The following is a 23,088-nucleotide window of genomic DNA, read 5'->3' as shown; positions in this document are numbered from 1 at the left end:
GTTCTATGATCTTCCCAGTCACCAAGGTGAGGTCGACAGGTCGATTGTTCCCAGGGTCCTTTCTACCCTTTTGAAAGACCAGCACAATATCTCCTTTCTTCCAGTCACCATGGACTTTCCCTGACTGCCAGGACCTTTCTAGTATTATGGACAGTAGCTTGGAAACTACATTGGCCAATTCATTTAGGACTCTGGGATGCATCTCATCAGGTTCCACAGACTTATACATGTTCAGGCTCCTCAGGTGCTCACAAACCTGATCTTCCCTTACTGTGGGAGTGGCTTTACCCCCCTGGTACTGATCTTGTTGTTCATTGACTGGGGAGGATGAGGAGAGCAGTTGTCAGCAAAGACTGAGGTAAAATAGTTGTCAAGTACCTCAGCCTTCTTGAGTGCTGATACTATGTGCCCATTCTTGTTTTTCAGAAGCAGTACACTTTCTTTAACCTTCCTTTTCTGATAGACATACCTGTGGAAGCTCTTCTTTTAGCCTTTGCTTCCCTTTGCCAAGTTCAGCTCCAGCTGTGCCTTGGCCTTCCTGACTTCTTCCCTACCCAATTGAGCATTGTCCCTCTACTCTTCCCAGGCTCCCTGTTCCTGCTTGCACTGCCTGTGCAGTTACCTCTTGCTCATTAGTTTGACCAGCAGGTCTCGACTCAGCCATACTGCTCTCTTCCCTTCCTTGCCTGATTTCTCACATCTGAGGACTGAGAGTTCTTGCGCTCTATAGAAAGCATCCTTAAAGTTCTGCTAACTCTGTTCTGCTTTCCTGTCACTGAGGACCGTATCCTAGAGTGTCCTACTAACTCACTCTTTTAAAGGCTGGAAGTTTGCTTTCCTAAAATTTAGAGCCCTGACGATACTCCTCGCCTGTCCTGTATTCCTCAGGACTGTGATCTTCACCAATGTGTCACCACTGCAGCCTAGGGTGCCTCTAATCTTGAAATCATCGATGAGCTCATTTGCATTGGTGACCATCAGGTCCAGTATTGCATCCTCTCGCGACAGCTCTTCACGCTGTATTTCTTGATATAGAGGGTAACATCTATAGACCTAGACTACCACAAGTCATCAAAGACATAAAAGCAAAATATCAAGTGTCTCAAAATAGTCAAGTTTTTTAAGAAGAGCTCTTGTTTCCATCATTGCTCCAAGCAGCTTTTGCATCCCAGAGCCTACTTCCTGGCAAGGTGAGAACTGCTGGCTCTAGAGCCAGCGTGTCAGGCTTTGCCATGAGATTCCACAGAATGAAAGCTACAAGAATAGCTCTGCATCATTCCTACCAGCAAGTTCATCTGTAAAACACCCCTGGAAAAAAAAAAAGCTCACAGCAGTTTTGATAGAATATATTTGTCTTGTCTTTTTTTCTTGCATAGGCATAAATTACAATCTGTTGTTTCAAAATAAAAGGAACAAAACAGTGCAGCATTTGCAGCAGGCTACAGCATCAAACACAAACTTGTCTCCTGCCTGTAACAGTCTGATTCTGCAGGGTAATTCCTAAGACACGTGTAGGGCAAAGTGAAAAGTAGGGAGTAAGAAGACAGGGGGAAAAAGGGAGTAAAAAAGGGGGGGAAGGAAGTAAGAAGAGGGGGGGAAGGGAATAAGAAGGGGGGGGAAGGAAGGAAGGAAGGAAGGGTGGGAGGAAAAGGGAGTAAGGGGAGGGAAATGGAAATGTGCTCCCACAGCTGTCTCATGCTTCTGCTTGTGTCTCCAGGGGGGTTTAGCCCAGCACAGCAGACTTTAATCTCCCAAGGACAGGGCAAGCTCGCCCTGCAAAGCCAAAGGCGTCCTGTCCCTACAGAAGAAGCAGAGACCCTGCTCCAACTCCCTTCATGGGGGAAGAGGTCACCCTTTCCTAACTTTGACCAGCATGCTTCGTTTACCAAGAGATCACCCCCCCCTGGGGCCCGACCCACAGGGCAGGGAGCCAGAAGGGAGGCAGGAGAAGGGAATTTCCAGCCTCATGGTTCTAGCATTTTCCTCCACCAGCCAGAAAAAACCTGGTGGAGGAGGGAAGAGCTTCATCTCTGGTCTTTTTATCATTCAATTAAATACAGGAGCTGCTTTGCTGAGCCTGGGACAGGCCTAGGCATTCAGAAAAAGCACAACTCTGTGCGCGCGGGGCACTCACAGATATGACTCCAAGGCATTAGGGCAGCTGCAGACAAGTTTAAAATAACTTTGGCTGCGGATGCCAAGAATTAAGACTACGCTCAATATAGGACAGAATTTATTGTCACAGGATCTGGCTGTAGGTCTGCTTTCTCCTGGCAGTACGGCCTCCCAGCTCTGCAGGGCGCTCCACAGGGTAATTTTAACCTCTAGGAGGGTTGGGCTGCAAGCTCTGGGCTTGTGTCCCTTGCTTGCAATGAGGAGACCCTCCAGAAGGAACGTACTGTCATCATCCTCATCCCCTCTGGCACGAAGAGGGTCAAGGCTCAGCACCTCTGACCAGTGCACATGCTGAAGGGAAGATGCTTCTTAAGCCCCTTCGCCTCCTCTACAGCCCTCACCCTACAATGCTTCAAGTGGAAATAAGAGTGGGAGTCAAGTTCAGGGTGCTCCCCCAGTGCTCACAGTGCTGGGGGAAGACGATGCCAGCGTCAGACAAGGCTGAAACACTAAACATGAGCCCTTTAGTTTTTGTTTCAACAAAAAGCAAGACAAACGCAGAGGATATAAACACAGTCCCAGAATATAAGCCAAAGCAGGTTGCAGGCAGCCAGATGGCCCTGGCCCTCCTCAAGCCCAGGGAAGTTCTCCCTGCATCCTTCCTGCCCTCCCCTGCCACGGCTCCATCCCATCCCACGATGGGTTCAGGCAGGATTTCCATGCCCACTGCAGGCAGGACTCCCTGTCCCACTCCAGCCTTGTCCTCTGCAGCCAGGGCTCAAGAAGTTGAGCGATGCCAGCAAGAAAGCAGGAGGGAAAGGAAGTCTTTCCAAGAGAAATGAGGACAGCCTGCACCAGCCATCTGCCACGGGGGACCGAGAGGTGACGGGCTGCAGGTTGAGGGGGGCCCTGCTGCCCACCCCCTGAAGTGAAAAAGCATTCTGACAACTACAATCCCTCTGGATTTCCCCCTCTCTCACCCTGAAGAGCACTGAGGCATGGAGAGAATCATGCATGCCACCAGGGCAGCAGCTCCTTCCTGCATCTATATACAGATGCAGCCATGGGCAAAAAGGCCACAGCCACATATTGCAGTCTCTGAGGACATCTCCGGAGCAAAGAGGGCAGGAATGCCTCTGGCACACCACTGAGCAGCAGTCCACAGAGGACTTTGTCTCCCAGGTCCAGCTACCAAGCCACCGACAACTCAAGGCCCATATTTTAAACATCATCTTATTCCAGCTTATCCTACTGTGTGTGCTATTCTCCTAGTAAACAAAGCTCTAGCCCTCTCTGCGTCTAAGCCGCTCACCCAAGCGGCACCATGTAACATTCTCTGGTTAAGTAGAAATCACATGTAAAAAGTATTTTTCCTTTCTTATTACAAAAAAAAAAAAAAAATCCCGAACATTCAGCTAGAAAATATCCACCCTCCCCACCCCCCTTAAAAAAAGATAAACCCAAAAGGGGAAGCAGGCAACAGGAGCTTTCAAGAGCATCATCAAGCGTACCGCTGGGGAGCCGGCCAGCTGAGGGGCCAACAACATTGCCAAGAGCCAACAAAGCCACCAGCAGCAAGAGAACTCGAGCAGATGGACAGCAGCACCCAGGTGAGCAAACTTCTCCCCTCCTGCTGTCCCAAACTTTTAGTTTTAGGTTAACACTTCATTAATACTGTCTTATTTCCCCTCTGCCAGCCCAGCACTGAAGATCTAGAGATCTTAGCCAACACCAAGGCAGGAGAAATGACCCTATGTGAAGAGGAGAGATTGAGTGGCCACGACCACTGTTTTCCCACCTACTCTGACAACACTGAGCCAGTCAGCACAGTCCCGTATGCTGTATTGTGCCCAAGCCTGTGTGACGCACATTGCAGGGTTACATACCTCTTTCTCAAGCCCCAGCAATGCTAGGCACAACGTCAGAGAGGAGCACGGCAACAGGGACAAGGGGCTGCGCAGACTCGATAAAAAATTAGCTTAAAAAGTTGAAGTGTCCAATACACACTGAAAATAAGTCAAGCTGCACACTAGAACCAACATGGGATGATCTTGTCTCACCACCTCGGTCCTTGGAAGAGTGAAAGCCTCACTCCTTAAAACAACAGCTCTTCTCCCTGAAGGGGAGCAGCTCCCTGGGGCAGCTGCAGGTGTATCCCAGGACTTCATGTGAAGCAGCAAACCAGACAAAACCCTTCCTCTCCGCAGCCCAGCAGCATTCCTCATCCCACGTGGGAGCTGGAAATCAGTGCGCTGGCTCCCCATGGACACGGAAGCGGTAGATGCAGGTGTATTCAGGGTGGCCCCAATTGCTCAGCACATGGAGCTCCACCAGCTGGTAGGTGCCCATGGAGTCAGCCTTGGGGAGAGAAGAAGCTCTGAGCCCTTGGGAGCTCTGGAGGGCTCAGAGAGCCCTCAAGTTCAGCTGCTGTGAGGACAAAGCACTTACCTCAAAGTAAAACGTTTGGATGGCTTCGCCGTCGTGTTTGTAGGTGAACTGCCCCAGGAGAAGGCCCTCTTCCTCTCCTTCTTCCTTCAAGCCCTAGGAGTTATGGGGTGGGGCAGGGAGGCAGAAAGGGAGAACCAGGAGTGGTCAGAGAGGGAGAAGCAGAGGCAATGAGCCCACCCAGGACAGGAGAGACAGATGGAGATGCAAGTGCACTTGGTCCCCACTCCTCCTCTTCCTGGCCAAAACAGAAAAGTGAGGATGGAGGCCAATGGGGAAGGATGAGGGCGGGAGGGAAGACTGGGAGTTACACCTACTCAATGCCCTACACCCAAAACCTTACCAAACTCTGCTTCTCCCCCTTCCACTATTGATTTTTCCCCTTCTTCAGGATAACACCCACCCCCACAGAGCACCCACAGTCTTCCTTCCGGTGCCCCGCAACTTGGTATCCTCCCAACCACGTCCCTCCCCCGTGTCTGGCCAAGGGCACTCACATAGACAGCGAAGTCCCTGGGGGCACTGGAGATGTTCCCCTGCGGCGAGAGGGCTTTTGGGATGTGCTCCAGCGTCACAGCTGTGGGGTGGATAATGCTGGACAGGCGGATGACAGCAAATCCCTGTGACCCACGAAATGCCCAGCAGTTCCCAGGGTTGACGTCAGGCTACAAGCACAGAAGCAAGACACCGGCAAGGTTATCGCCATCAGCTCCGGGTCACCCCTCCCTGACCCAGACGTAAGCCCTCACGAGAACAAGCATGGCCCAGCCTCCCCCTCAGCAGGATCTCACCCAAGGGCGCTCACCTGCAGGATGACACGAGGGGACTGAGATTGGTACCACAGGGGGATGCCGAACAAGCTCAGCAGTGCAGTGCGCATCTCATAGGTCTCTGAGCAGCGGGTGTTAATAACACTGGCTCCTGGGGTAGAGAGGGGACGGCAGCAGGTCAGCCTCATGACACCTCTTGCCAGGATGCATGGCTTGTCCCAGGGAGGGCAAGTCACCCCCCACCTACCCGCCGACTCCAAGGCGTAGTCAACCATCCCGACACGGTCCTCGCTGTAGTGCTTCAGGGCTTGACCCACGATATGATGCACTTGCTGTGGAGGAAACAGAGGGCATGAAAGGAGTGAAGGGCCAAGGCAAGGATCCTGCTTCTCACCTGCCTCCACCCCACAAGGATAGGGAGAACTTCCCCTGCTGGGAACCCCCCAACACCACACACTAGGTCTAAACTTTAGAGTATGCACAGAGTCTGTGCAGGCTGCAGGGAACACTGATCCTGCTTGATCCCTTCCCTCTGTGAAGAATTGGCCACAAAAATGAGTAAGCAGGCTCATTTTTTCCCCTCGGTGTCATTCTGCTGAAATGCTTTGCTCCAAATGACTGTGTGGCAGTGATGAAGGAGGAAGATAAGCAAAGCGCTCAAGCCATGGACACCTTACTGGCACCTGCCCTGCTTCTGGGTGAAAGATGTGCAAGCAGAAGCATAGATTTGAAGACAGCAAGAGCCTCACAGGCATGTGCTTGTCATCACCTAGGAGCCCTTGCAGGGCACCATGCAGGCACAGCCCTGGGGGGGCTGGCACAGAAGGCATAGAGGAGTTTCAGGGATGCTCTTGCCAGGTAGGATGCAAGCCCAGGACCTATGTCCATGCTGTAAGGGCAGTCCATCTGCCAGGCACATGTGCCAGCCTCTCTGCACACACACAATGGGGCACAGCCCCTGATCCCACACCTGTGGTCACCATCACGGCCCTGGAGCTCAGGCCAGCACTCACCTCCTCCGTCACCCCTTGCCGCACGGCCACTCCAGTACCAGCCTGAGCATCCCGTGCCAACAGCATCTGGTCCTCCAAGACTTTGGCCAGGATCTTCTGCTCCAGGGCCTGGAGCTCCTTCTGCAAGTCTTCCTTCTGGAGGATGAGGCCAGCAGCACCGTCCCGCTGGGACTGCGACAGGAACTGACCGAGCCATGCTGGGAACTGTGCTTCCACCTGGAATGGTGGGGACGGAGTTCAGCCCCAGAGCAGGCACCCTCACACCTCCCTCTGACAAACAGAGTGGGGACCGGGAACTCACATCCATCCTCATCGCCTTTAGCTTCTCCAGCATCTCCTCCACATGCTTCCCCAGAAGCTCCTGCTCTGATTTGAGGCCCACCAGCTCCCTCTTCAGCACTGCCATCTCCTGCTCCACCTCCTGCCGCAAGCTCCTTCGCAGGCCCTCCTGTGCTGAGCTGTGCCAAGAGAAAGACAACAAATCCTTGCTCTGACAGATCCAGCTCCCCTCTGCAAACTGATGAAGAAGCCCAGACAGACAGCGTTACCTCTGCCACTGCGAGTTCAGCTCCAGGAGTCGGGCCTCCATCTCCTGCCAGGAGAAGGGCAAAGGGTGAGACCCGTGACACTGCAAGGGAGGATGTCTCGCCTGGGTACCACTGCCTGCTCATCCCCTTACCTGAGAAGCCTTTCCCATCTTGTCCAGGCGCTCATCTAAATCCCTCTGTATGCGGGCTCGCAAAGCATCCAGCTCACCCTGCACGGTGAGGAACAGGGGGAACATCAGAGCCTGGCTCTGCATGCCCCCACCTCCCTGGGTGCCCACACAGCACTCACCTGCAGGAGCCTGGTCATGTCACTGCTGAGATGCTCTTTTAGCCCTGCATCCCGGCGGCTCATCAGCCTCTCCAGCAGTCCCAGAACATCTTCCAGGGGCATCTCTGCTCCTGTCGTGGCCACCTGCCACAGCTCCCCCTTGGATATCTTGTCCTGCAGTGCCTCCAGGCTCTTCTCCAGTGCCCGTAAACGAGCCAGGAGCTGGTGCTCCCCCTGTAGCCCCTGAAGCAGCAAATGCAGGGAATGTGCAGCCCTCCAGTAAAGCACAGACCCACAGCAGACCACCTGTTCCACAGGGATCCCTGGGAAAAGGGACCCACGCCACCCAGTCCCCAGAGTTAGTGGCATCTTCGTTCACCTGCTGCTTTCTGCAAGAGGAAACGTTCCCCAGCTCCATCCCTGGGACACCCACAGGGTGAGATGGCCACAAGCTGCAGGAGCCATTGCCACCAGCTCCCAGCCACCATTAGTCTCGCCCTCCATCTCTTCCCCATCACCCAGAAGGGCTCCTTCAGCCATGGATCACACTGTCCTGGCTTTCCCTGGAAGGCAACCACCCCACCAGGGCCAGCACCTCGATTCTGCCCAGCTTTACCTGGTCCAGCGCGGTCAGATCTCCTGCTCCAGAGGAGGAAAGCTTTCCAGCTCCGTGCCATGGGAAGGCGGGGAGGCTGAGCGTTGACAGCCCATATGGGTAGAAGTACCAAGCTCCTGGACATGCCGGGGGATGAGATGGTTAAAAGAGAGACCATGGAAGAGCCATAGTGGGGGACAGGGTGGCTGTGCAAAGGCCCCAGCACAGGGCTGCAGATGCACCAGGGTACCAGGAGCCACCAGTTCTGAGCTTGGGGCCATCCCATCCCCCAGATAAAGCAGTGGGATGCTCTGTGCTGCCCCACCTCCCAGGGGAACAGATCGAGCCAGGCCAACTCACCGTAGGCAGCAGCAATGAGGACAAGGAGGAGGAGCAGCAGCAGCAGGGACCTCTTCAGCCACGGGTAGCGCCTGGAGCGAGAGGAACAAAGAGACACCTGTAGGATTGCAGCCAACTTCTCCCACAGCAGCACTCCTCTGGATGTGGCGAGGGGGAAAGCAAAGCCTGGCTGGGCTTCGGCACAAGACACCCACCCCATGCATGCCAGGCTCTGCAAAGGACCCAGTTTCTGGATTCCTGAGGGCTTTCCCTACACCTCTCCAATCAGAGTCTCCTGCCACTACACTCACCTGGAGAAGGGAACGTCACCCAGGCGGGGATCCCCACCAGTGATGCTGTGCCAGGCAGATGCCAGACCCGATAAGAGCCATCGCACAAACCAAACTGCAGGGAGAGAAACAGAACTTCAGGAAGGGTCCCATCAGAGATGTCCCCTCCATCCCTGAGGATGCTCCCACAGGGGGATAAAACCCCTCCAAGCCAATCAACCAGTGAACAGCACAGACAGCGTGTGGGGAAGGGAGACACTGGCAGGGCAGAAAGGTGCTACTAGAAATCCCCCTGACAACTCCCCACTCACCTGGGGAGGTGAGGACCTGCCAGAGAAAGGAGCCCACCCGAGAGGCTGCGGTCTTCAGCCCCGACGCTGAGCTACTCTGGCCTGAATCCAAGTGACCTGGAAAGGAGGAAGCAAGGCAGTAAGTCACCAAACAGAGCTTGCATCCCGGTATGTCATTAAGTGTGAAGGCTGGTCCCCCTGCGGCCATCCTCCCCAGCATCCCTGCCACGGCAGAGGGTCTGGTGCATCCCTACCAGCATAATCGTCTTCTGAGGAGTATCCAGACGAAGAGGCATAGGTGTCATACGTCTTGCTCTCCAGCAGCCCGTTGATCTTCCTGGACTCTGTGTCTTCTGTGCCTCTCCTCCTCCTGCTGGAAAGCTCCCTGCCTGCCCCTGAAACACAGTGTTCCCCTGAGAAACCACCCACCGCCAACTCCCTAGGAGGCAACTCAGTCAAACAGCACAATCGGTTGCCCCAATAGCCCTCTGGTATTGGAGGGTCCTCGGCTGCTGCAGAAGGGAGGGCTCACCCCAGTACATGCTGCTGTCCAGGTCATCATCCAGCACGGAGCTGCCCAGGGCAGCAAGGCCACGGCTGCCACCCAGGTAGGATTCACTCATCACGGACTCGCTGTAGTAGGATGTTTGGGTGCTTGGGTCAGGAGAAAGGTGCTTCATGCTGCTCAGTTTCCTCCTCGCCATCCTGTGTCAGAGGCAAGAACGGGTTCATCACCACTGCCTGGTTATGGGATGTGGGGTATGGAGCACTCGCAGGGGAGAAAAGGGGAACTCACCCCAATCCCTCGGCTGGCACTACTTCCCTCTACCCCCATGCTGTAGTGGGTGGTGGATGGGGACAGGTTTCACGAGGTGCAAGGACCGCTTTGCAAAAGGCCCTCGTGCCTGTCCCCGGGCAGCTGCCAGCACTGCTTCCGCTTGCACCGCTGCGGTTTTCCGGACGGGTACTCATAGTGCACCTCCCTCCCAGCACCAACCCAGAGGCAGCCACGGCTGGCAGGAGGCACGCAGCCACCCCGAGCCACCCACAGCGGCCTCCCGTGCCCGGGCAGGCGACATGCAGAGGTGCCAGAGGCAGGGAGCTTCGCGCTTTTTCAGGAGCGGAGGCAGCCGGTGCCAAGCCGGATGGCAGCCAGGCCGAAGCGCAGCCAGCTCCCCATCAGCCTCCCTTCTGCAAGCCGCCCTGATGCGCCGCGCGGGAAGGCGCCTGGTCCGTGACGTGGGACGAAGCGCCCTAGCTGCTTCTGAGAGGCAACCCTCCCGCTCCTTCTCCCCACGGCCATTCTCTACCCACGAACCTGCCGCCGCTCTCCTTGAAGGAGCTCCCCAGCAAGGAGCTGCTGCTGGTCGCTGCATCGTCCTCTCCGGGGGAATAGCGGCTGGTGACAAGGCGCTGGCTGCGGCGGGACATGGTGGCGGCACAGAGCTGGGGGTCACGGTTCACCTGGGGGGGTCACGATTCACCCTGTGGGGAGAAAAGAAGGTGTCAGTGGGAGCGGATCCACCTGCAGGGACCCCATCCTTGGAGCTAAGGTGCCAGCACACACACACAAACATCTTCCTGGGCAAGCAGACATGGGGGGGGGTGCTGCTGAAACTGGGGGTGCTCCCAACACACCCGGGGCGATGCTCGGAACTCCCCCGGGGCCGGGGGGATGCTCGGAGCGCACCCGGGGCTGGGGGGATGCCACGATCCCACCCGGGGCTGGGGCTGCTCCCACCCCCCTGTACCTCCCTCCCTGCCGCTCCAGCCCCCTCCCACCCCTCGGGCAGCCCCCCCCCGGCCCCTCTACGAGCCGATGCGCCCCGTCCCCACGCACACCCACCTGCAGGACACAGAGAAGCAACCAAACCCCGCATCCCCCCCCCCGCCTTCTCCGCTCCCTTTTGTTCCTCCGGGCAGGCGGCACCGCCCCCCCCGCCCTGCGCCCGCCCCCCCCGGCGCCTCCTGGGTATCCCCGGTGGCGCTGTCGTTGTCGCCCATGTCATCCCTGGTGCTGTTAGTACCTTATTAACGTTTCTTCTCGATTTCATTATCTTCCCTGTTAATTATTTTCGTAGTATCATCGAATAGTTTGGGTTGGGGCGGGGACCTTAAAAGCCCATCCAGTTCCAGCCCCCCCCCACCCCCCACCCCGCTGCGGGCAGGGACACCTCTCACTGGATCAGATTCCTCAAAACCTCCTCCAACTTGGCCCTCAAAACCTCCAGAAATGGGGCATCCGCGACTTCTCTAGGGAGCCGGTTCCAGCGCCTCGCCATTCCCACGGTTTTCCTATCGCTGTTGTTATCCCCACCATAAAAAAGGGTATGGAATTGCAGGGACTGGTCCAGAGGAGGCCACAAAGATGATCCAACAGCTGGAGCATCTCTGCTATGAGGACAGGCTGAGAGCTGGGATGGTTCAGCCTGGAAAAGAGAAGGCTCCATGGAGACCTTAGAGCAGCTTCCAGTATCTGAAGGGGCTGCAGGATCTTGTATTGCCTATAGTGATAGGACGAGGGGGAGTGGCTTTAAATTGGAAGGAGGAAGATTTAGATTAGACATTAGTAAGAATTTTTTTGTGATGAGAGTGGTGAGAAGTTGCCCAGAGAAGTTGTGGCTGCCCCATCCCTGAAGGTGTTCAAGGCCAGGTCCGATGGGGCTTTGGTCACCCTGATCCAATGGGAGGTGTCCCTGCCCATGGCAGGGGGGTTGGAACTGGATGATTTTTAAGGTCCCTTCCAACCTAAACTATCCTATGATTCTACCATTACTATCTGGGATCAGGTGATGGGGACACCCATCATCCCCACTAATTATTGCTCTCTACAACTGCCTGAAAGGAGGTTGTAGCAAGGTGGGTGCTGCTCTCTTCTCCCAAGTGACAGGTGATAGGATGAGAGGGAACGGCCTTGAGTTGTACCAGGGGAGGTTCAGTTTGGACGTTAGGAAAAATTTATTCACTGAAAGGGTTATCAGGCACCAGAACAAGCTGCCCAGGGATGTGGTTGAGTCACCATTTCTGGAGGTATTTAAAAGACAAGTAGATGAAGTGCTTAGGGATATGATTTAGTAGCGGACAGGTATGGTTGGTCTTGATGTCATAGGTCTTTTCCAACCTAGTGATTCTATGGTTCAAGGTGCTGAAGGGAAGCTGATCCCCAAACACTGCAGCCCCAGGAGGGTCCCCCTCACTGTGGCCACCAAAAGCCACAGGGAAGGGCAGACACCCCCACCCCCCAGATGGGTCTCATGATGATGCTGACCAGAATGGGGGCTCCCAGGTGGCAGAACTGTGCCCTGGCCCCATTTGGGTTTTGCTGGGTTGTTGTGTTCACCAGCCCCAGTGGGAAATACCCAGCACCCCAGCGTGGGCACCACCCTGCATGGTGGCACAACCAAACCCATCCCCGCAGCACGGGCAGCCCTGTTCAATGCCGAGGCACCCACGCCATCTCAACCGGGCGGGCGGGTTCTGCTGCTCCCTAGTCCCATGGTTCCAGACACCCCATTACCTTCCTGCATGGGTGGCTGGGCCAGCTCGGCAATGGATTGCAAGCCAAAAACCGGCTGCTCCCATGGGACCTTAAATCCGCAGCGTCGCAGCCGGGACCTTGTGCAAACTCGCTGGGCTGAGAAAACAGCCGCCCTCCCACGCCTGGTTTCTAAATCTGACAGCGCCTCAGAACAAGATTTGCCTGGGAGGGAATTTTGGTGACGGGGGGCAACCAGCTGCCTGTGTCTAGACGTGGTTGTGGCGTTATGCTGGTGGGGTACTGGGTGGGGATGGCACCATGTATGACAGCAAAAAGGCATTTGTACAAAGGGTTGAAAACCACCAAGCTGGCAGAAGGGTTGCAACCTGTTGCAAAACAGCCCCAAAACATTTTCCTCCCCCCACTGGCTTTTGCTGCACAAACTGAGGCAGCGGCAGGAGGACATGCTGCCAGCGTTGGGGGGGGACGCTGCAACAAACCCCGATTCAGAATCCCTGGCCTGTTGTGTAACACAAACAGATACTCTTTGTTCCACGCTCTCCCCCCCCCCCCACCTTTTTTTTTCATCCGTTTTGAGCCCATTTTTTGCCCCAGCCTAAATCCCTGCTTGGCTTTCCAGGGCAGCCTCGACTACTGCAGTGCCAGCCACCCTTTATCACCCTTCCCTGAGGCCTCCCACCGCTCTGCGTGTGGCCGGCTGGAACGGGGGACATCCTCTCGGTGGCACCTTTATCTCTGACTGTGCAGATGCCAACCCCCGTGCTCCATCCTGGGGACACTGGCGGTGGCACCTGCCAGAGCTGCTGCAACCCTGCCACGGATTAACCCCCGCCCGGAGGCTCAGGGGATAAGCCGAGTGCTGAGCCACCAGGCACTAAATAGGGTGCATGGCCCCGGGTCAGTCTGTCCACTCTCAAAAGCCACTTTTTGGGGCAGGGAGGGACTTGGTGGTTCCTGGAGGAGATGCTGGGGCAGTGTGAGGAGAGCAGGGCTCATCCCCCTTGCTGCACGCTGGGTTCTGCAGTGATGCCATGGGGGTTTTCAGGTGGGCATGGGAAGAGCTGGGCAGGGATAAGTGGCAAGTTCCTGGGAGCTCATGCTTCAGTTTCTTCAGACCGGCAGTGGGGAACGTCAGCTCTTTTTTGGGGTTGGGGCAGATGGAGCTTGCAAACTGCTCAAGTTTGGCAGCTCTTTCTGCTGATAAATGCTGTGGAAAGGCAGGAAAAATCCCTGCCCTTTCCTGAAAGGGTTTGGAGGGGTGAAACATGTTCAGGCACACAAGGACAAGCCAAGGCTGGGAAAGAAGCCCCAGCAGGGAAGATCCCAGCTCGTGTTTTCTCCACTAAGCCAATCTTTTTATTCAAATACCCTCTTTATGCTGGCTGTCCTTACAACCTGCTTTCTTGTTGCATCACGCCACTGGTTCCGGCACCACCAAAAGCTGATGCTACACAAAGCCAGAACTGCATGCTGGTGCCCACATCGCCCTCAACAGTGCACCAAAACACCCCAACCCAGCAGGGTAGCAGGCCCCCCATCACACCTGTGACCCCACATCATCCACCAGCACCTCATCCGGGCGGGATTTCCTGGCCAGGCAGTGCCCCACCACTGCCAGCACCTTCCCCAGCCGACGATCCAGCGCCTGCAGGTGAGGCTCGGCCAGGATAGGGGCCAGGGGGTCAGTGGCCAGTGCCTCCCGCAGCAGGTCGCTCAGGCGATAGGGCTCGGTGGCCAGCAGCTGCAGCCGCAGGTAGGTCGACTTCTTGATGCTGATGAGGATGAGGACGGAGGAGGTCTCAACCTGGAATGCCTCTCCCAGCGTCCACCCCAGGGCAGGTGGTGGGAACCCCTTACCTGCAGCACTGCTGGAGGGGGGCCAGGATGGATGGTTCATCGCGCGAGTGTGTGCCAAAGCTGGGGAGGGAAAAGCCCACTGGTGGGCATCAGGGCAGCACCTCCCCATGGCTCAGAGCCCAGCGCAGGGCACGTTTTGAACCACTGACCATCTTCAGTGAGATCTATAGTCTCCCCCCACCCCTTTGCTAGAATCGCTTCCCTCCCATCCTGCTTTACCCACGACCGTTGTCCAGGTGGAGCAGGAAAGTGTCATTCCCGAATTTCTCGAAGGTCTCGTAGTGGTGCCGGTCCATGTTGCCTGTGGTGGAGCATCAATTTAGCCATCAGGTGGTGGGCCAAAAGGCAGGAGCAGGGACTTGGAACAACCTCCTGCTGCGAGACCAAAACCTAGAGGCTGGGGACAAGGGCTGGGGGCACCTCTACACTGCTTGTCTGGTGGCCATGGGGGGGTGACACAAGCAGAGCCCCCAAGGCCTCCAGGCCTCTTCTCAGCTCAGCAGCCCTGTGGAGGGACAGCAGTGGCAAATGGAGCAGAAGTAAAGGCAAAGGCACAGCTCTGGCAGCCAGAGATGAGGAGACGGGAAGCTCTCCAAGTTGGATGAAAGGGGACAGCGCAGGGAGCAAGGAGTGGCCCTGGGATCAGGAGAGGCAGCCTGAGCCCCAGGAAGCATCACTGCCAGCCCTGGCTCCTCGGGAGCTGCACAGAGAGCTTGATGAGAGGTGCTTCCCGTGTCCAGGGTCTTTGGCTAGGATCTCCTCAGTGTCTCTCATCCTTTGGCTTCTGCCTGGAATGTGTCCAAGCAGCACAAACCTTTGCTCTTGTTTTGGGTAAGAGTGCAACTATCTGCAGCTTCAGCGATAGTTTGGCCAAGAAACCTCACAGGGAGCAGTTTCATGAGAGACAGAGCTCTTTGGACCTCTCGGTCCCAAGGGGCCCTCGCAGCTCCCAGTCCCAGCACGGTGGGGCTCACCCATAAGGAAATCGAGGACCGTCATGTCGATGAGGTCGAGGAGGCGATGGCCCCTGTCGTAGGGCGGTGTCTCTCGTACCTGAGCGCAGTAGTTGGGGTTCAGCTCCCACCTGCGGGCAGAAGCCGGGGAGGGGGCCAGTGCCAGTGAGAGCAGCTGTGGGGCAGCCCCCTCCCACCCCACACCACCCCATGCTCCCCATGCTTACTCAGCCTTCTTGCTCTTGTGGTAGGAGCGGCGCCAGGGACTGCGCCAGGAGCGGCGCTTGGCCAAGGTCTTGTCAGGCAGCAGGGCAGCCATGGAGCCCTCCAGCTGGTCTGGCTTGCCACAGAGGGCATGCTCAGTGGAACAGTAGTAGGAACACTCTCCGTAGAAGCAGACGTTGCCCGCTGGCCAGGGAGACAGAGCAAAGGTTGATGAAGAGCAGGAGGGCAACCAGCCTGCGACCCCCGTGCAGGGTGGCCTGGCAGGCACCTGGGTGAGGATGCTCCGTGCACCATGGCCACAAACCACCAGCAAATCAATGTCAAGAAAAGCCTTTAGGAGCAAAGCCCCATGGCAGGGAACCCAGTGGGAGCTGGAGGAATCGCCAAAGGGATGGTTTGTCCCAGCGCAGGGGAAGCCAGGATAGGGGGAACCAGCTCCAGGTGAGCTCCATGCAGGTGGCTGCAGGAGAGAATAGATGGCATGAAATCTCACCTGGGGAGATGAAGAAAGTCTTGGCCAGTTTCTTGTCTGTGGTGATGTCATGAATCTCCTTTGTTATATTGACCAAACGGCCAGAAACTGGAGGGATTCGCCGGAAATCCAGGATCCTGAAACACAGAACTTGGAACCATTTCTTGCCAACCCTGTCTGATAACTGAGTTATTAAAAGTGCTGGGAGATGGACGTATCCTTCACAACAGGGAGGAAGAGGTGGAATGAAGTAGGAGTTTCTCTGCTACTTTATTGTCACAGGAGGGTAGAGTTGGATGCAGCTTGTTCTCACCTGTCCAGGTGGAAGGCCGCAATCTCTGCATTGTGCCGCTCAAAGTCTGAGAAGTAGAAGAAGTCAGCAGGGGTCTCCTGGTCCCGGGTCTGCCTGGGAGGAGAAAGGAAGGTGGAAACAATGACCATGGACAAGGACACATCAAGTGTGGGCTTGGCCCTAAACCAGCCCTTGTCTTGTGTCTCCAGTGCCACCAAAGATGCGGCCAGACCTCAAGCCCCCCCCCAGGTCCCCATGCACGACCCACTCCCAACCCAAGGGCTAGAAAGCCCTCATGGACTGGGTGGCCCTGGATGATCCTCCTGGACCATCTTCTTCTTTCCACCACTGGAGGTCACTACCCCATCACAAGCTGCGCCTAGCCTGAGGAAAGCACCGTCAGGGAATGGGGCCACCTCGCTCACCTGACTTTTGGGGTCTGCGGGGAAAAATGAGACAGTGCAAAAAGTGTTTCTCCATTTCTCCCTCCGTAGCCTCCTCTGGCTGCTCCCCACTACCTAATGGGACTGTGCGGATGGAGTATGGGATTATTCCCGGTTCTACTCACTTCATGGGCTTGAAGAGAGCCTGCCCGTAATCTGGAAATGTCATGATCAGCTTGAGCTGAGTCCCACCGGACTTCTGGACTGAAAGGGACATGAGGATGAGGGACGTGAGCAGAGGGCAGCAGGGCAAGGGTGTGGGCAGAGGTGCAGGTGGGGAGGTGGTACCTGAGCTGACGATTCTCTTTGTGGCCAAGTCTCGGAGGAGGGTGGGCATCAGGGGGTCCTGGCGGGGGTACAGCTCATAGCGATTGATGCCAACGTGGAATTTGAGCCAGGTAGGGTAGGTGTCGTAGGCCGTCTTCCCTGTCGGGAGGAGCGTCTCGGCTTTACTGCTGCTGACCCTGCAGCCCGACAGCCACCGCCACCCCAACAACAATGACAGTGTTTAGTTGGGACAGGACAGGTCCCATGCCCCCAGACCCTTCCATGGACCCAGCGCGTGGAGGGTGAGGTGGGGGAAGGCCCAGCATAAGCCCCGGATGGTAGAGGAACTCCCTCCCCCATGCACCTTCCCTGGGGCTCCTGGCACCTGGGCAGATCCCACCCATGCCTGGTGGCCAGGGAGACACGTCAGCATGGCCAGAGGAGGCTTGGCAGCTTCCCTCTCATCCCCTGTGGAAAAGCTCTGGGTTGATCCTGCTCCTCTCATCCGTGCCTTTATTTCCCTGCTGGTGCATCTCAGTGCATCCTATTTCCCTAAGGGATTGGCTCCCTGGAATACAATCAGCCACACACCTTTGCATGTTTGCTGGGGACACGCATGTATCTATAAAACAGCGGAGCAGAGGCCACCCAGCCGTCGCCAGCACTGACTTGAACTCCTATCCTCAGCACCCATTTCCCCTTGGATGAGTTTATCACACACCCCTGCCTTCGCTGGGGGGATGAGTTTGTGTTAGCACTATCCCTCTTTCTGTGCCTCCTGCAAAATCCTGGGTGTATCTGCTCCGGTTTGCACCGGTGCCCACCAGCACACCAGTGGGACAGTCCAGCCTAGGGCATCCGTACTGCAAATCCATGTCTCTCTCTCTCTCTTGGAAAATGCAAACTGTGCCCCAATCTCATTAAACCAGACCTTTCTCCCATGGTTATCCATAGGTGAGGTTGTCCTTGGAGACAATGGAAATGCCTAGTTGTGGAAACCAGCTCTTAAAACAGATTTATTCTCTCCCATTTTTAGCAGCCACCACAACAAATCTTGTAATATCTTCCCTCCTAATTAGAGGTTAGTAGTCCAGTGATAAAAATAGGTAGTCGGCAGCGGTGAGCTCACCATACAGCCAAGGCTAAAGAGGTCAGGCGATGTCCTGCAAAATGCAGGACAGGAATGATCTCACAGTTAGAGGTAACCTACATTGCAGGCTTTGCGTCTCCAACATATCAGGAGAGGGGGATAAAACTGGTTAGAATTCTGGAGTGGGACTTCTTCATCTATGTATAGAGACCAAAGGCTGGAGTCTGCATTGGGAAAGGAAAGGAGACAAGGAGATCACCTAAAAGATACCCTACGTACTACTATGAATAATTCAAGAGTCTCCTTTGGCTTCACCATGCGCTTGCTATAGGCTCCCAGGCAGCAGCCCAGAAACTCAGAGCTAAGGGAAGATTTGAGGCACAAGAGAAATGCACTCACTATGGGGGTCCCTCCAGGCAGGATGCTGGTGTAAGGAGTGAAATTATGGGTTGGATCCCTGCCACTTGTCCCCTCAAACCCCTGTATCCCCCAAAAGCAAGCCAGGGCTGAGCTCGCTCCTCACCATTCGTCACTCCTGCTGCTGTGCAAGCTGAACTTCTCCATGGGGTTGACGACAAACAGCTTGTCTTTCTCTGTCACCTTCGGGACTGGAATGTTGTAAAGAGGATGCTTGAAGAGTGCTGCCAGCTTTGATCCTTCCATCTGCTCCCGATTCCCATCTCCATGCTGGTGCTGGATCCCAAACTCTCCAGCCCTTGCTTGTGGCTCTGCTCCTTGCGGCTGGGAGCTTTTCTCCAAGGAGCCGTTGCTGCCGCTGAAATCCTGAAGGATTCGTAGGCTCAGCTTTTTGGGGCCAGTCAGGTCAGTGCTGCCTGATGAGATGCCCGAAGCTTTTGGTGATTTCTCATCGCAGCCACAGGGTCTGCGGGCTGCAGGGACAGCCAAATCCATCGCCAGGTGCACCAGGAGGGCCAAGAGCAGGAGAATGAGGAGGCTGACTTTAAATTTCCTTTGAAAAAGTGTTTGCAGTCGGCACCACATCCTTACTTGCCTGAGATGCTCAGTGAGGTATGGACAACCACAGGGCACAAAAAGAGAGTTGATGCAGCTGTGGCTCTGTCTCTCCTATGTGGAAAAATAGGAGCGAGACGTCCTGGATTTAGAGCATTGCAGCAAAAGAGCATCTGGTGCAAGGGCAGATCCAGAGGAAGAAAGATCAGTCACTTAATGACTGCCTGCCAGGCCAGCAGTGGGATGGGGAGTGAGGTTGTTGCGGAGTTTAACAGCACTGATAAGGGGCAAACTGTCACCCCCAAGGTTATCATGAATGAAGCAAGTTCCAAATCAATAGCCACAGGGCTGGCTCAGGGACAGCAATGGCTACAGATAACCCCCACACCTTCCTGTCCCTCTGTGCCATCACCCACACGGGACCACAGGACATTTCTGGGTATACAGGGCATTAAAGTGGTTCTGCCCCTCTGCAGCATCCGCTCTGCCCAGCACTATGCAACCCCGTTCCCCATGTCTGTTGTGTCCACATACTCATAACTCAGGGAAGTTTTTCTCCTGCTGCTCAGCCAGAGCAATTCCATCATTCCCCCCCAACAATTCAAAGTCACTTGTACTGAAACCCCCTTTCAAAACCACTCAAATTAGGTAAACTGAAGGGGATGCGACTAGCAGCACTGCTGGAAGGGGAAAAGCTGGGCTGGCAGCTTAAGGAAGGGCTGCCAAGCGGGTGAGGTCCAGGAGCAGCGATGCTCCCAGAACCTCTGAAGCCAGCAGGGAAGGCTGGCAGGCAGGAACGGGGATGCTGCCACAGGTATCAGCACAGGGGGTTAGAAGGACCCTCTAAGTACTGGGAAAGGCAGCCCATTTTTTACAAGAAATTCACTTTTCCAGTGACATCTAGGGACATAGAGCTGGGCTGTGTAGGCAAAAGCAGTTGGTGACTTGTAGAGAGGGTAGAGAGGGAGATTTTGATTTGTTGAGGGACAGAGAAGCATGGAACCACCTGCAACAAGCACAGAACCTAGACAAGCCAAGGGTGCTTGGGTACAGGGTCTAGAGTGATATTTTTCCTCTTTCTGATTTCCCAAAGTGTGCCTGCAGCATGTGAAATCCCGTGAATCGTGTGGTCCTTCCTCACTGCTCGATGCACCAGCAGCCGGCTGTGATAACCTTGCTCCAATCCAGGGAGAGCAGGATGAGCAGCGCGGGGGGGGAGGTACGCTGGAGACCCCCTTCCTCTGCCACCATCCCTGCTCTATCCTGCCACACGTGCTGTCCTCTCTGCACCATCCCGTGCAGGCTCCATCCACGCTAGGCTCAGTCCCCTCCCAGGCAGTGCAGCGAGAACATGGCGTTCCCGGTGTTTTCATCTCGCTGTGTCCCAAAGCACGACAGTTGCCTGGAAACTGCCTCCGGCTGACACCATCAGCCGTCCCAGATTCAGCCAGCTCCACGTTTCCTTCCCTGCGCCTTGTGCTAACAAGATGGCCGAGGGGAGCCAAACCCCCAGGGAGGAGGAGGATAGTTTTCCAGCCTGGCTGGCGAGCTTGAAGCCCTGCAGAAGGAGCTGGGTGGAGGGGAGCAGATGGCTTCGCTGGGGAAGGGAACGCGACGTTTTGCTCTGGGTGGTTTGCTGGATCCAGTCCGGACATACGGTTTGGAATGAAGGCGCCTAGGAAGGGTTGTAGCTGGAACACGGGATCATTAGGTCATTGCTTAGCAAAAAAACCCAACAAAACACATGAGCTAACTACTTGCATCAAAGGAGCTGGGCTCAGCTCCCAGAGCAGGGCCACAGATTTCTTTATTCCAGAGCCAGCCCTAGGAAAGAAAGGGGAGAGGGAGACGCCTCCTCCTTCCAGTGCCCCAGATCAGCTCCAAAGCGGGTTGGGTGGGATAGAAACCTCCCTGCTATGTCTTAGAGGCAGATGGGGACAGGCACCCTATGGACTGAAGCCACTCTTCTGACTGGGTTCCATGGCTGGACTTGATGATCCGGTGGGTCTCTTCCAACCTGGTGATTCTATGATTCTATGATTCCCAGGCTAGGGGAGTTTGCAATCCCCCCTCCACCCCAATTTAGAATCCCATTGGAAAGTAGAGGCAGGGGTATTAGGTGGGGCACTTGCCACCCCTAGCACATGAATACCAGCATTAAATATTAACTAAAAGATTTTTCAGGGACTCGGACACGAACCCACAGCAACAGGAAAGAGCTGGAGAGCTTCAAAGCCTGCTCTGATTGCCTGACAGCTTGTTGCCGTACCTTGTTGCCATGACATCATCACAGAGAAGCATTTGAGTTTGCACCTCTTTCTTCCCATCTTCCCTCCACGCCAGCTCTTCCTCCATCTTCCCAGCATCTTTCTTGCTGGAACCAGCAGGTTCAAGTCACCCTTGGTGCAGCAGAGGAGCTGTACGTCTGAGGACATTTCCACTGCTGGCATTGGCTGCCAGGCAGCCGATAATGATGTTGCCCATCTTCCCTCAGCAGGGAAGGGATGAAATCACGAAGCGCAACCCTCTGAGCTGCTGTCACAGTTTTCCGGGACGGGCAGATAAAGACAGTCATTTCAGCTGGAATCAGTGCATCACCCTACGTTTTTCATTGCCTTTTCTACCTCTGACTCAGCCTGATGCTTTGATGGGTAATGGCAGCAATATGCAGGGGGCAAGAAATAAGAGGGAAAGAACACAATAGCAAGCCACCTGTTGCCAACTTCCCCAGCTTTCTGCTGAAAATCCGTAAGGTAAAAACTCCAGCAAGAGACTGCAGTTTTATAGTCAAAAGCAGATAGGCCCTAGAGGTTCCAAAGCATCAGTCGCAGAGGGGTCTTTTGTGGGAAAACACAGGACAAGAGTCTGCCTCTGATCTATGAACCATACTTCCCTGAAAGCTACAGGCATGCTGGGAAAGCGTGTTAGTTCCACAGCAAAATGAGGGCAAAAGCCTCTTTCTTCTAAGACACAGGGGCCAGCGTGGCGCAGTTTTCCCTTTGCAAGGGGGCAGGAAAACTGATCTGTCGCATTGAACACTTGCCTGACAAGCACAGCTGAATTTTGGGAAGCTGAGGCTTGTGCTTTCACATACAGCATCGATGACAGGCACACAAACCAGCTAAGATGGGTTGGCTTCTTTGTGGTAACTTCTTGGGGGAAAGCTGTCACCTTTGGAAACAGAAATAGCCTGCTGCTGCTCTCCTGTGAGACACCTTGCACTTACCTTGGGGGAGTTACAGCGTGGGAGCTGGCTCACTGCAAATTCACACCTAGTTCACCTCAATCTGTTTGTGTGCTCGTGCTTCGAGAAGGCTGGGGAGCAGTCAACATTCCCCTATTGCCGATGCGGGTCACGGAGACATTAGCTGTGGTCAGCTGGTGGACAAAGAGATAACAGACAAGCAGCAAGGCCAAAAGCACTGAGGTAAGCGGCTCCCAGCGCTCATCCGCAGGTCAGCACGACCCTGCAGAGATGCCTATGACCAGCGTGTCTGAACATATGCACACAGAGGTTAATTATTCATTAGCGTAAAAGAAATATGATTAAAGAGAATACTCTCTTTATGGCTGAAAATATCATGAAGCTCCAACATGGGGCATTCCAAAGACCTTTTACTTTTTCCTCTGGAACTGTGGGGATAAAACAAAGGAGACAGAAAGTTGTGGAAAAGAAAACCTGCTTTCCCACCTGCCGGCTGCAGAAAGTGCCAGTCAGCAGTGCTGTTTGCATGCAAAGGCAGTCGTCTGGAGTGAGGCAGAGCAACCACACCAACAGGCAGCTCGAACGGTTTGGACTCCACACTGCATAACGTCTCTGGCACTGTAGTCCACAGCACAGGGCACCTATCAGGGTAAAAACTACCTTATGAGATCAGTTACATGTTTTTCCTCCTGCCTTACAAGTCCTTTCCACTCAATCAATAAGGAATTATGTAATGGGATGTCAGACCCAGCCACTACAGATGGTCCAAACTTGAAATAATTTCTAGTTGTCTTCATATTACTCTAATTCTTGGCTTATTGAAGAGACCATGATACAATGAAACCGAAGAAGGACATCTCTAGTATCAGACTGAGGTTCAGAAAAGAAACAAAACTCTTCAACAGTTTGATCCACTGCAGGCACTAATGCAGAAAGGTCCTTTGGAACTGAACAACGGACTAGACTGTAGCCACTTATAAAGCAGGAGGCGCCATCGGTGGTGACATCCTGCGAGGAAAGCCTGCAAACCAAGGAAGGCACAAAGGCAACTCCCCAAAGGGCAGAGCAGAGGCACACCAGCTGGGCAGGGGACACAGGTACAACTGCCTTGCTGCTACTTAGACAGCTATGTGGACTGAG

At 55.0% G+C, this 23,088-nt stretch overlaps 3 protein-coding genes across 4 annotated transcripts in view; 1 reads left to right on the top strand and 2 right to left on the bottom strand.

Annotated features, from left to right (window-relative positions):
* SYNGR1 (synaptogyrin 1) overlaps positions 1 to 23,088 on the top strand; it is a 360,929-nt gene that overhangs the window by 153,233 nt on the left and 184,608 nt on the right. The gene's annotated exons all lie outside the window — the stretch shown is intronic.
* On the bottom strand, positions 1,331 to 10,137 carry SUN2 (Sad1 and UNC84 domain containing 2). Its single transcript, XM_069855671.1, has 17 exons — positions 9,992 to 10,137; positions 9,206 to 9,378; positions 8,928 to 9,068; positions 8,695 to 8,790; positions 8,405 to 8,498; positions 8,115 to 8,185; positions 7,776 to 7,891; positions 7,181 to 7,402; positions 7,023 to 7,100; positions 6,892 to 6,935; positions 6,645 to 6,801; positions 6,344 to 6,559; positions 5,578 to 5,662; positions 5,366 to 5,481; positions 5,058 to 5,225; positions 4,564 to 4,656; positions 1,331 to 4,473 (listed from the first exon to the last, which is right to left on the bottom strand). The coding sequence occupies exons 1-17, from the start codon at positions 10,102 to 10,104 to the stop codon at positions 4,360 to 4,362; spliced, it is 2,097 nt and encodes a 698-aa protein (XP_069711772.1). The 5' UTR covers positions 10,105 to 10,137; the 3' UTR covers positions 1,331 to 4,359.
* Positions 13,523 to 18,773, bottom strand: LOC138716625 (extracellular serine/threonine protein kinase FAM20C-like). Of its 2 annotated transcripts, XM_069849791.1 has the most exons (10): positions 18,295 to 18,773; positions 16,703 to 16,878; positions 16,540 to 16,618; positions 15,993 to 16,085; positions 15,701 to 15,816; positions 15,210 to 15,390; positions 15,004 to 15,113; positions 14,249 to 14,330; positions 14,030 to 14,089; positions 13,523 to 13,944 (listed from the first exon to the last, which is right to left on the bottom strand). In XM_069849791.1, exons 1-10 carry the CDS (start codon positions 18,771 to 18,773, stop codon positions 13,710 to 13,712), a joined length of 1,611 nt encoding a protein of 536 aa, XP_069705892.1. In that variant the 3' UTR covers positions 13,523 to 13,709. The 2 variants fall into 2 exon arrangements, with proteins under 2 accessions (XP_069705892.1, XP_069705893.1); XM_069849792.1 differs by lacking the exon at positions 14,249 to 14,330 and having other exon boundaries at positions 13,760 to 13,944.

This window comes from Phaenicophaeus curvirostris, chromosome 1 (genome assembly GCF_032191515.1).
Source record: "Phaenicophaeus curvirostris isolate KB17595 chromosome 1, BPBGC_Pcur_1.0, whole genome shotgun sequence".
NCBI lineage: Eukaryota > Metazoa > Chordata > Aves > Cuculiformes > Cuculidae > Phaenicophaeus > Phaenicophaeus curvirostris.
This window is presented reverse-complemented; position numbering and strand designations above follow the sequence as displayed.

Coding starts and splice junctions, on each gene's coding strand:
- SUN2 (XM_069855671.1), bottom strand. CDS start 10,104: ATGTCCCGCCGCAGCCAGCGCCTTGTCACCAGCCGCTATTCCCCCGGA. Junction 8,499..8,694: donor GCAGGTCCTCACCTCCCCAG/GTGAGTGGGGAG, acceptor CTCTCCCTGCAG/TTTGGTTTGTGCGATGGCTC. Junction 4,474..4,563: donor TCCAAACGTTTTACTTTGAG/GTAAGTGCTTTG, acceptor TCTCTCCCCAAG/GCTGACTCCATGGGCACCTA.
- LOC138716625 (XM_069849791.1), bottom strand. CDS start 18,773: ATGTGGTGCCGACTGCAAACACTTTTTCAAAGGAAATTTAAAGTCAGC. Junction 15,817..15,992: donor GCGGCCTTCCACCTGGACAG/GTGAGAACAAGC, acceptor TCTGTGTTTCAG/GATCCTGGATTTCCGGCGAA. Junction 15,114..15,209: donor CACAAGAGCAAGAAGGCTGA/GTAAGCATGGGG, acceptor TTCTGCCCGCAG/GTGGGAGCTGAACCCCAACT.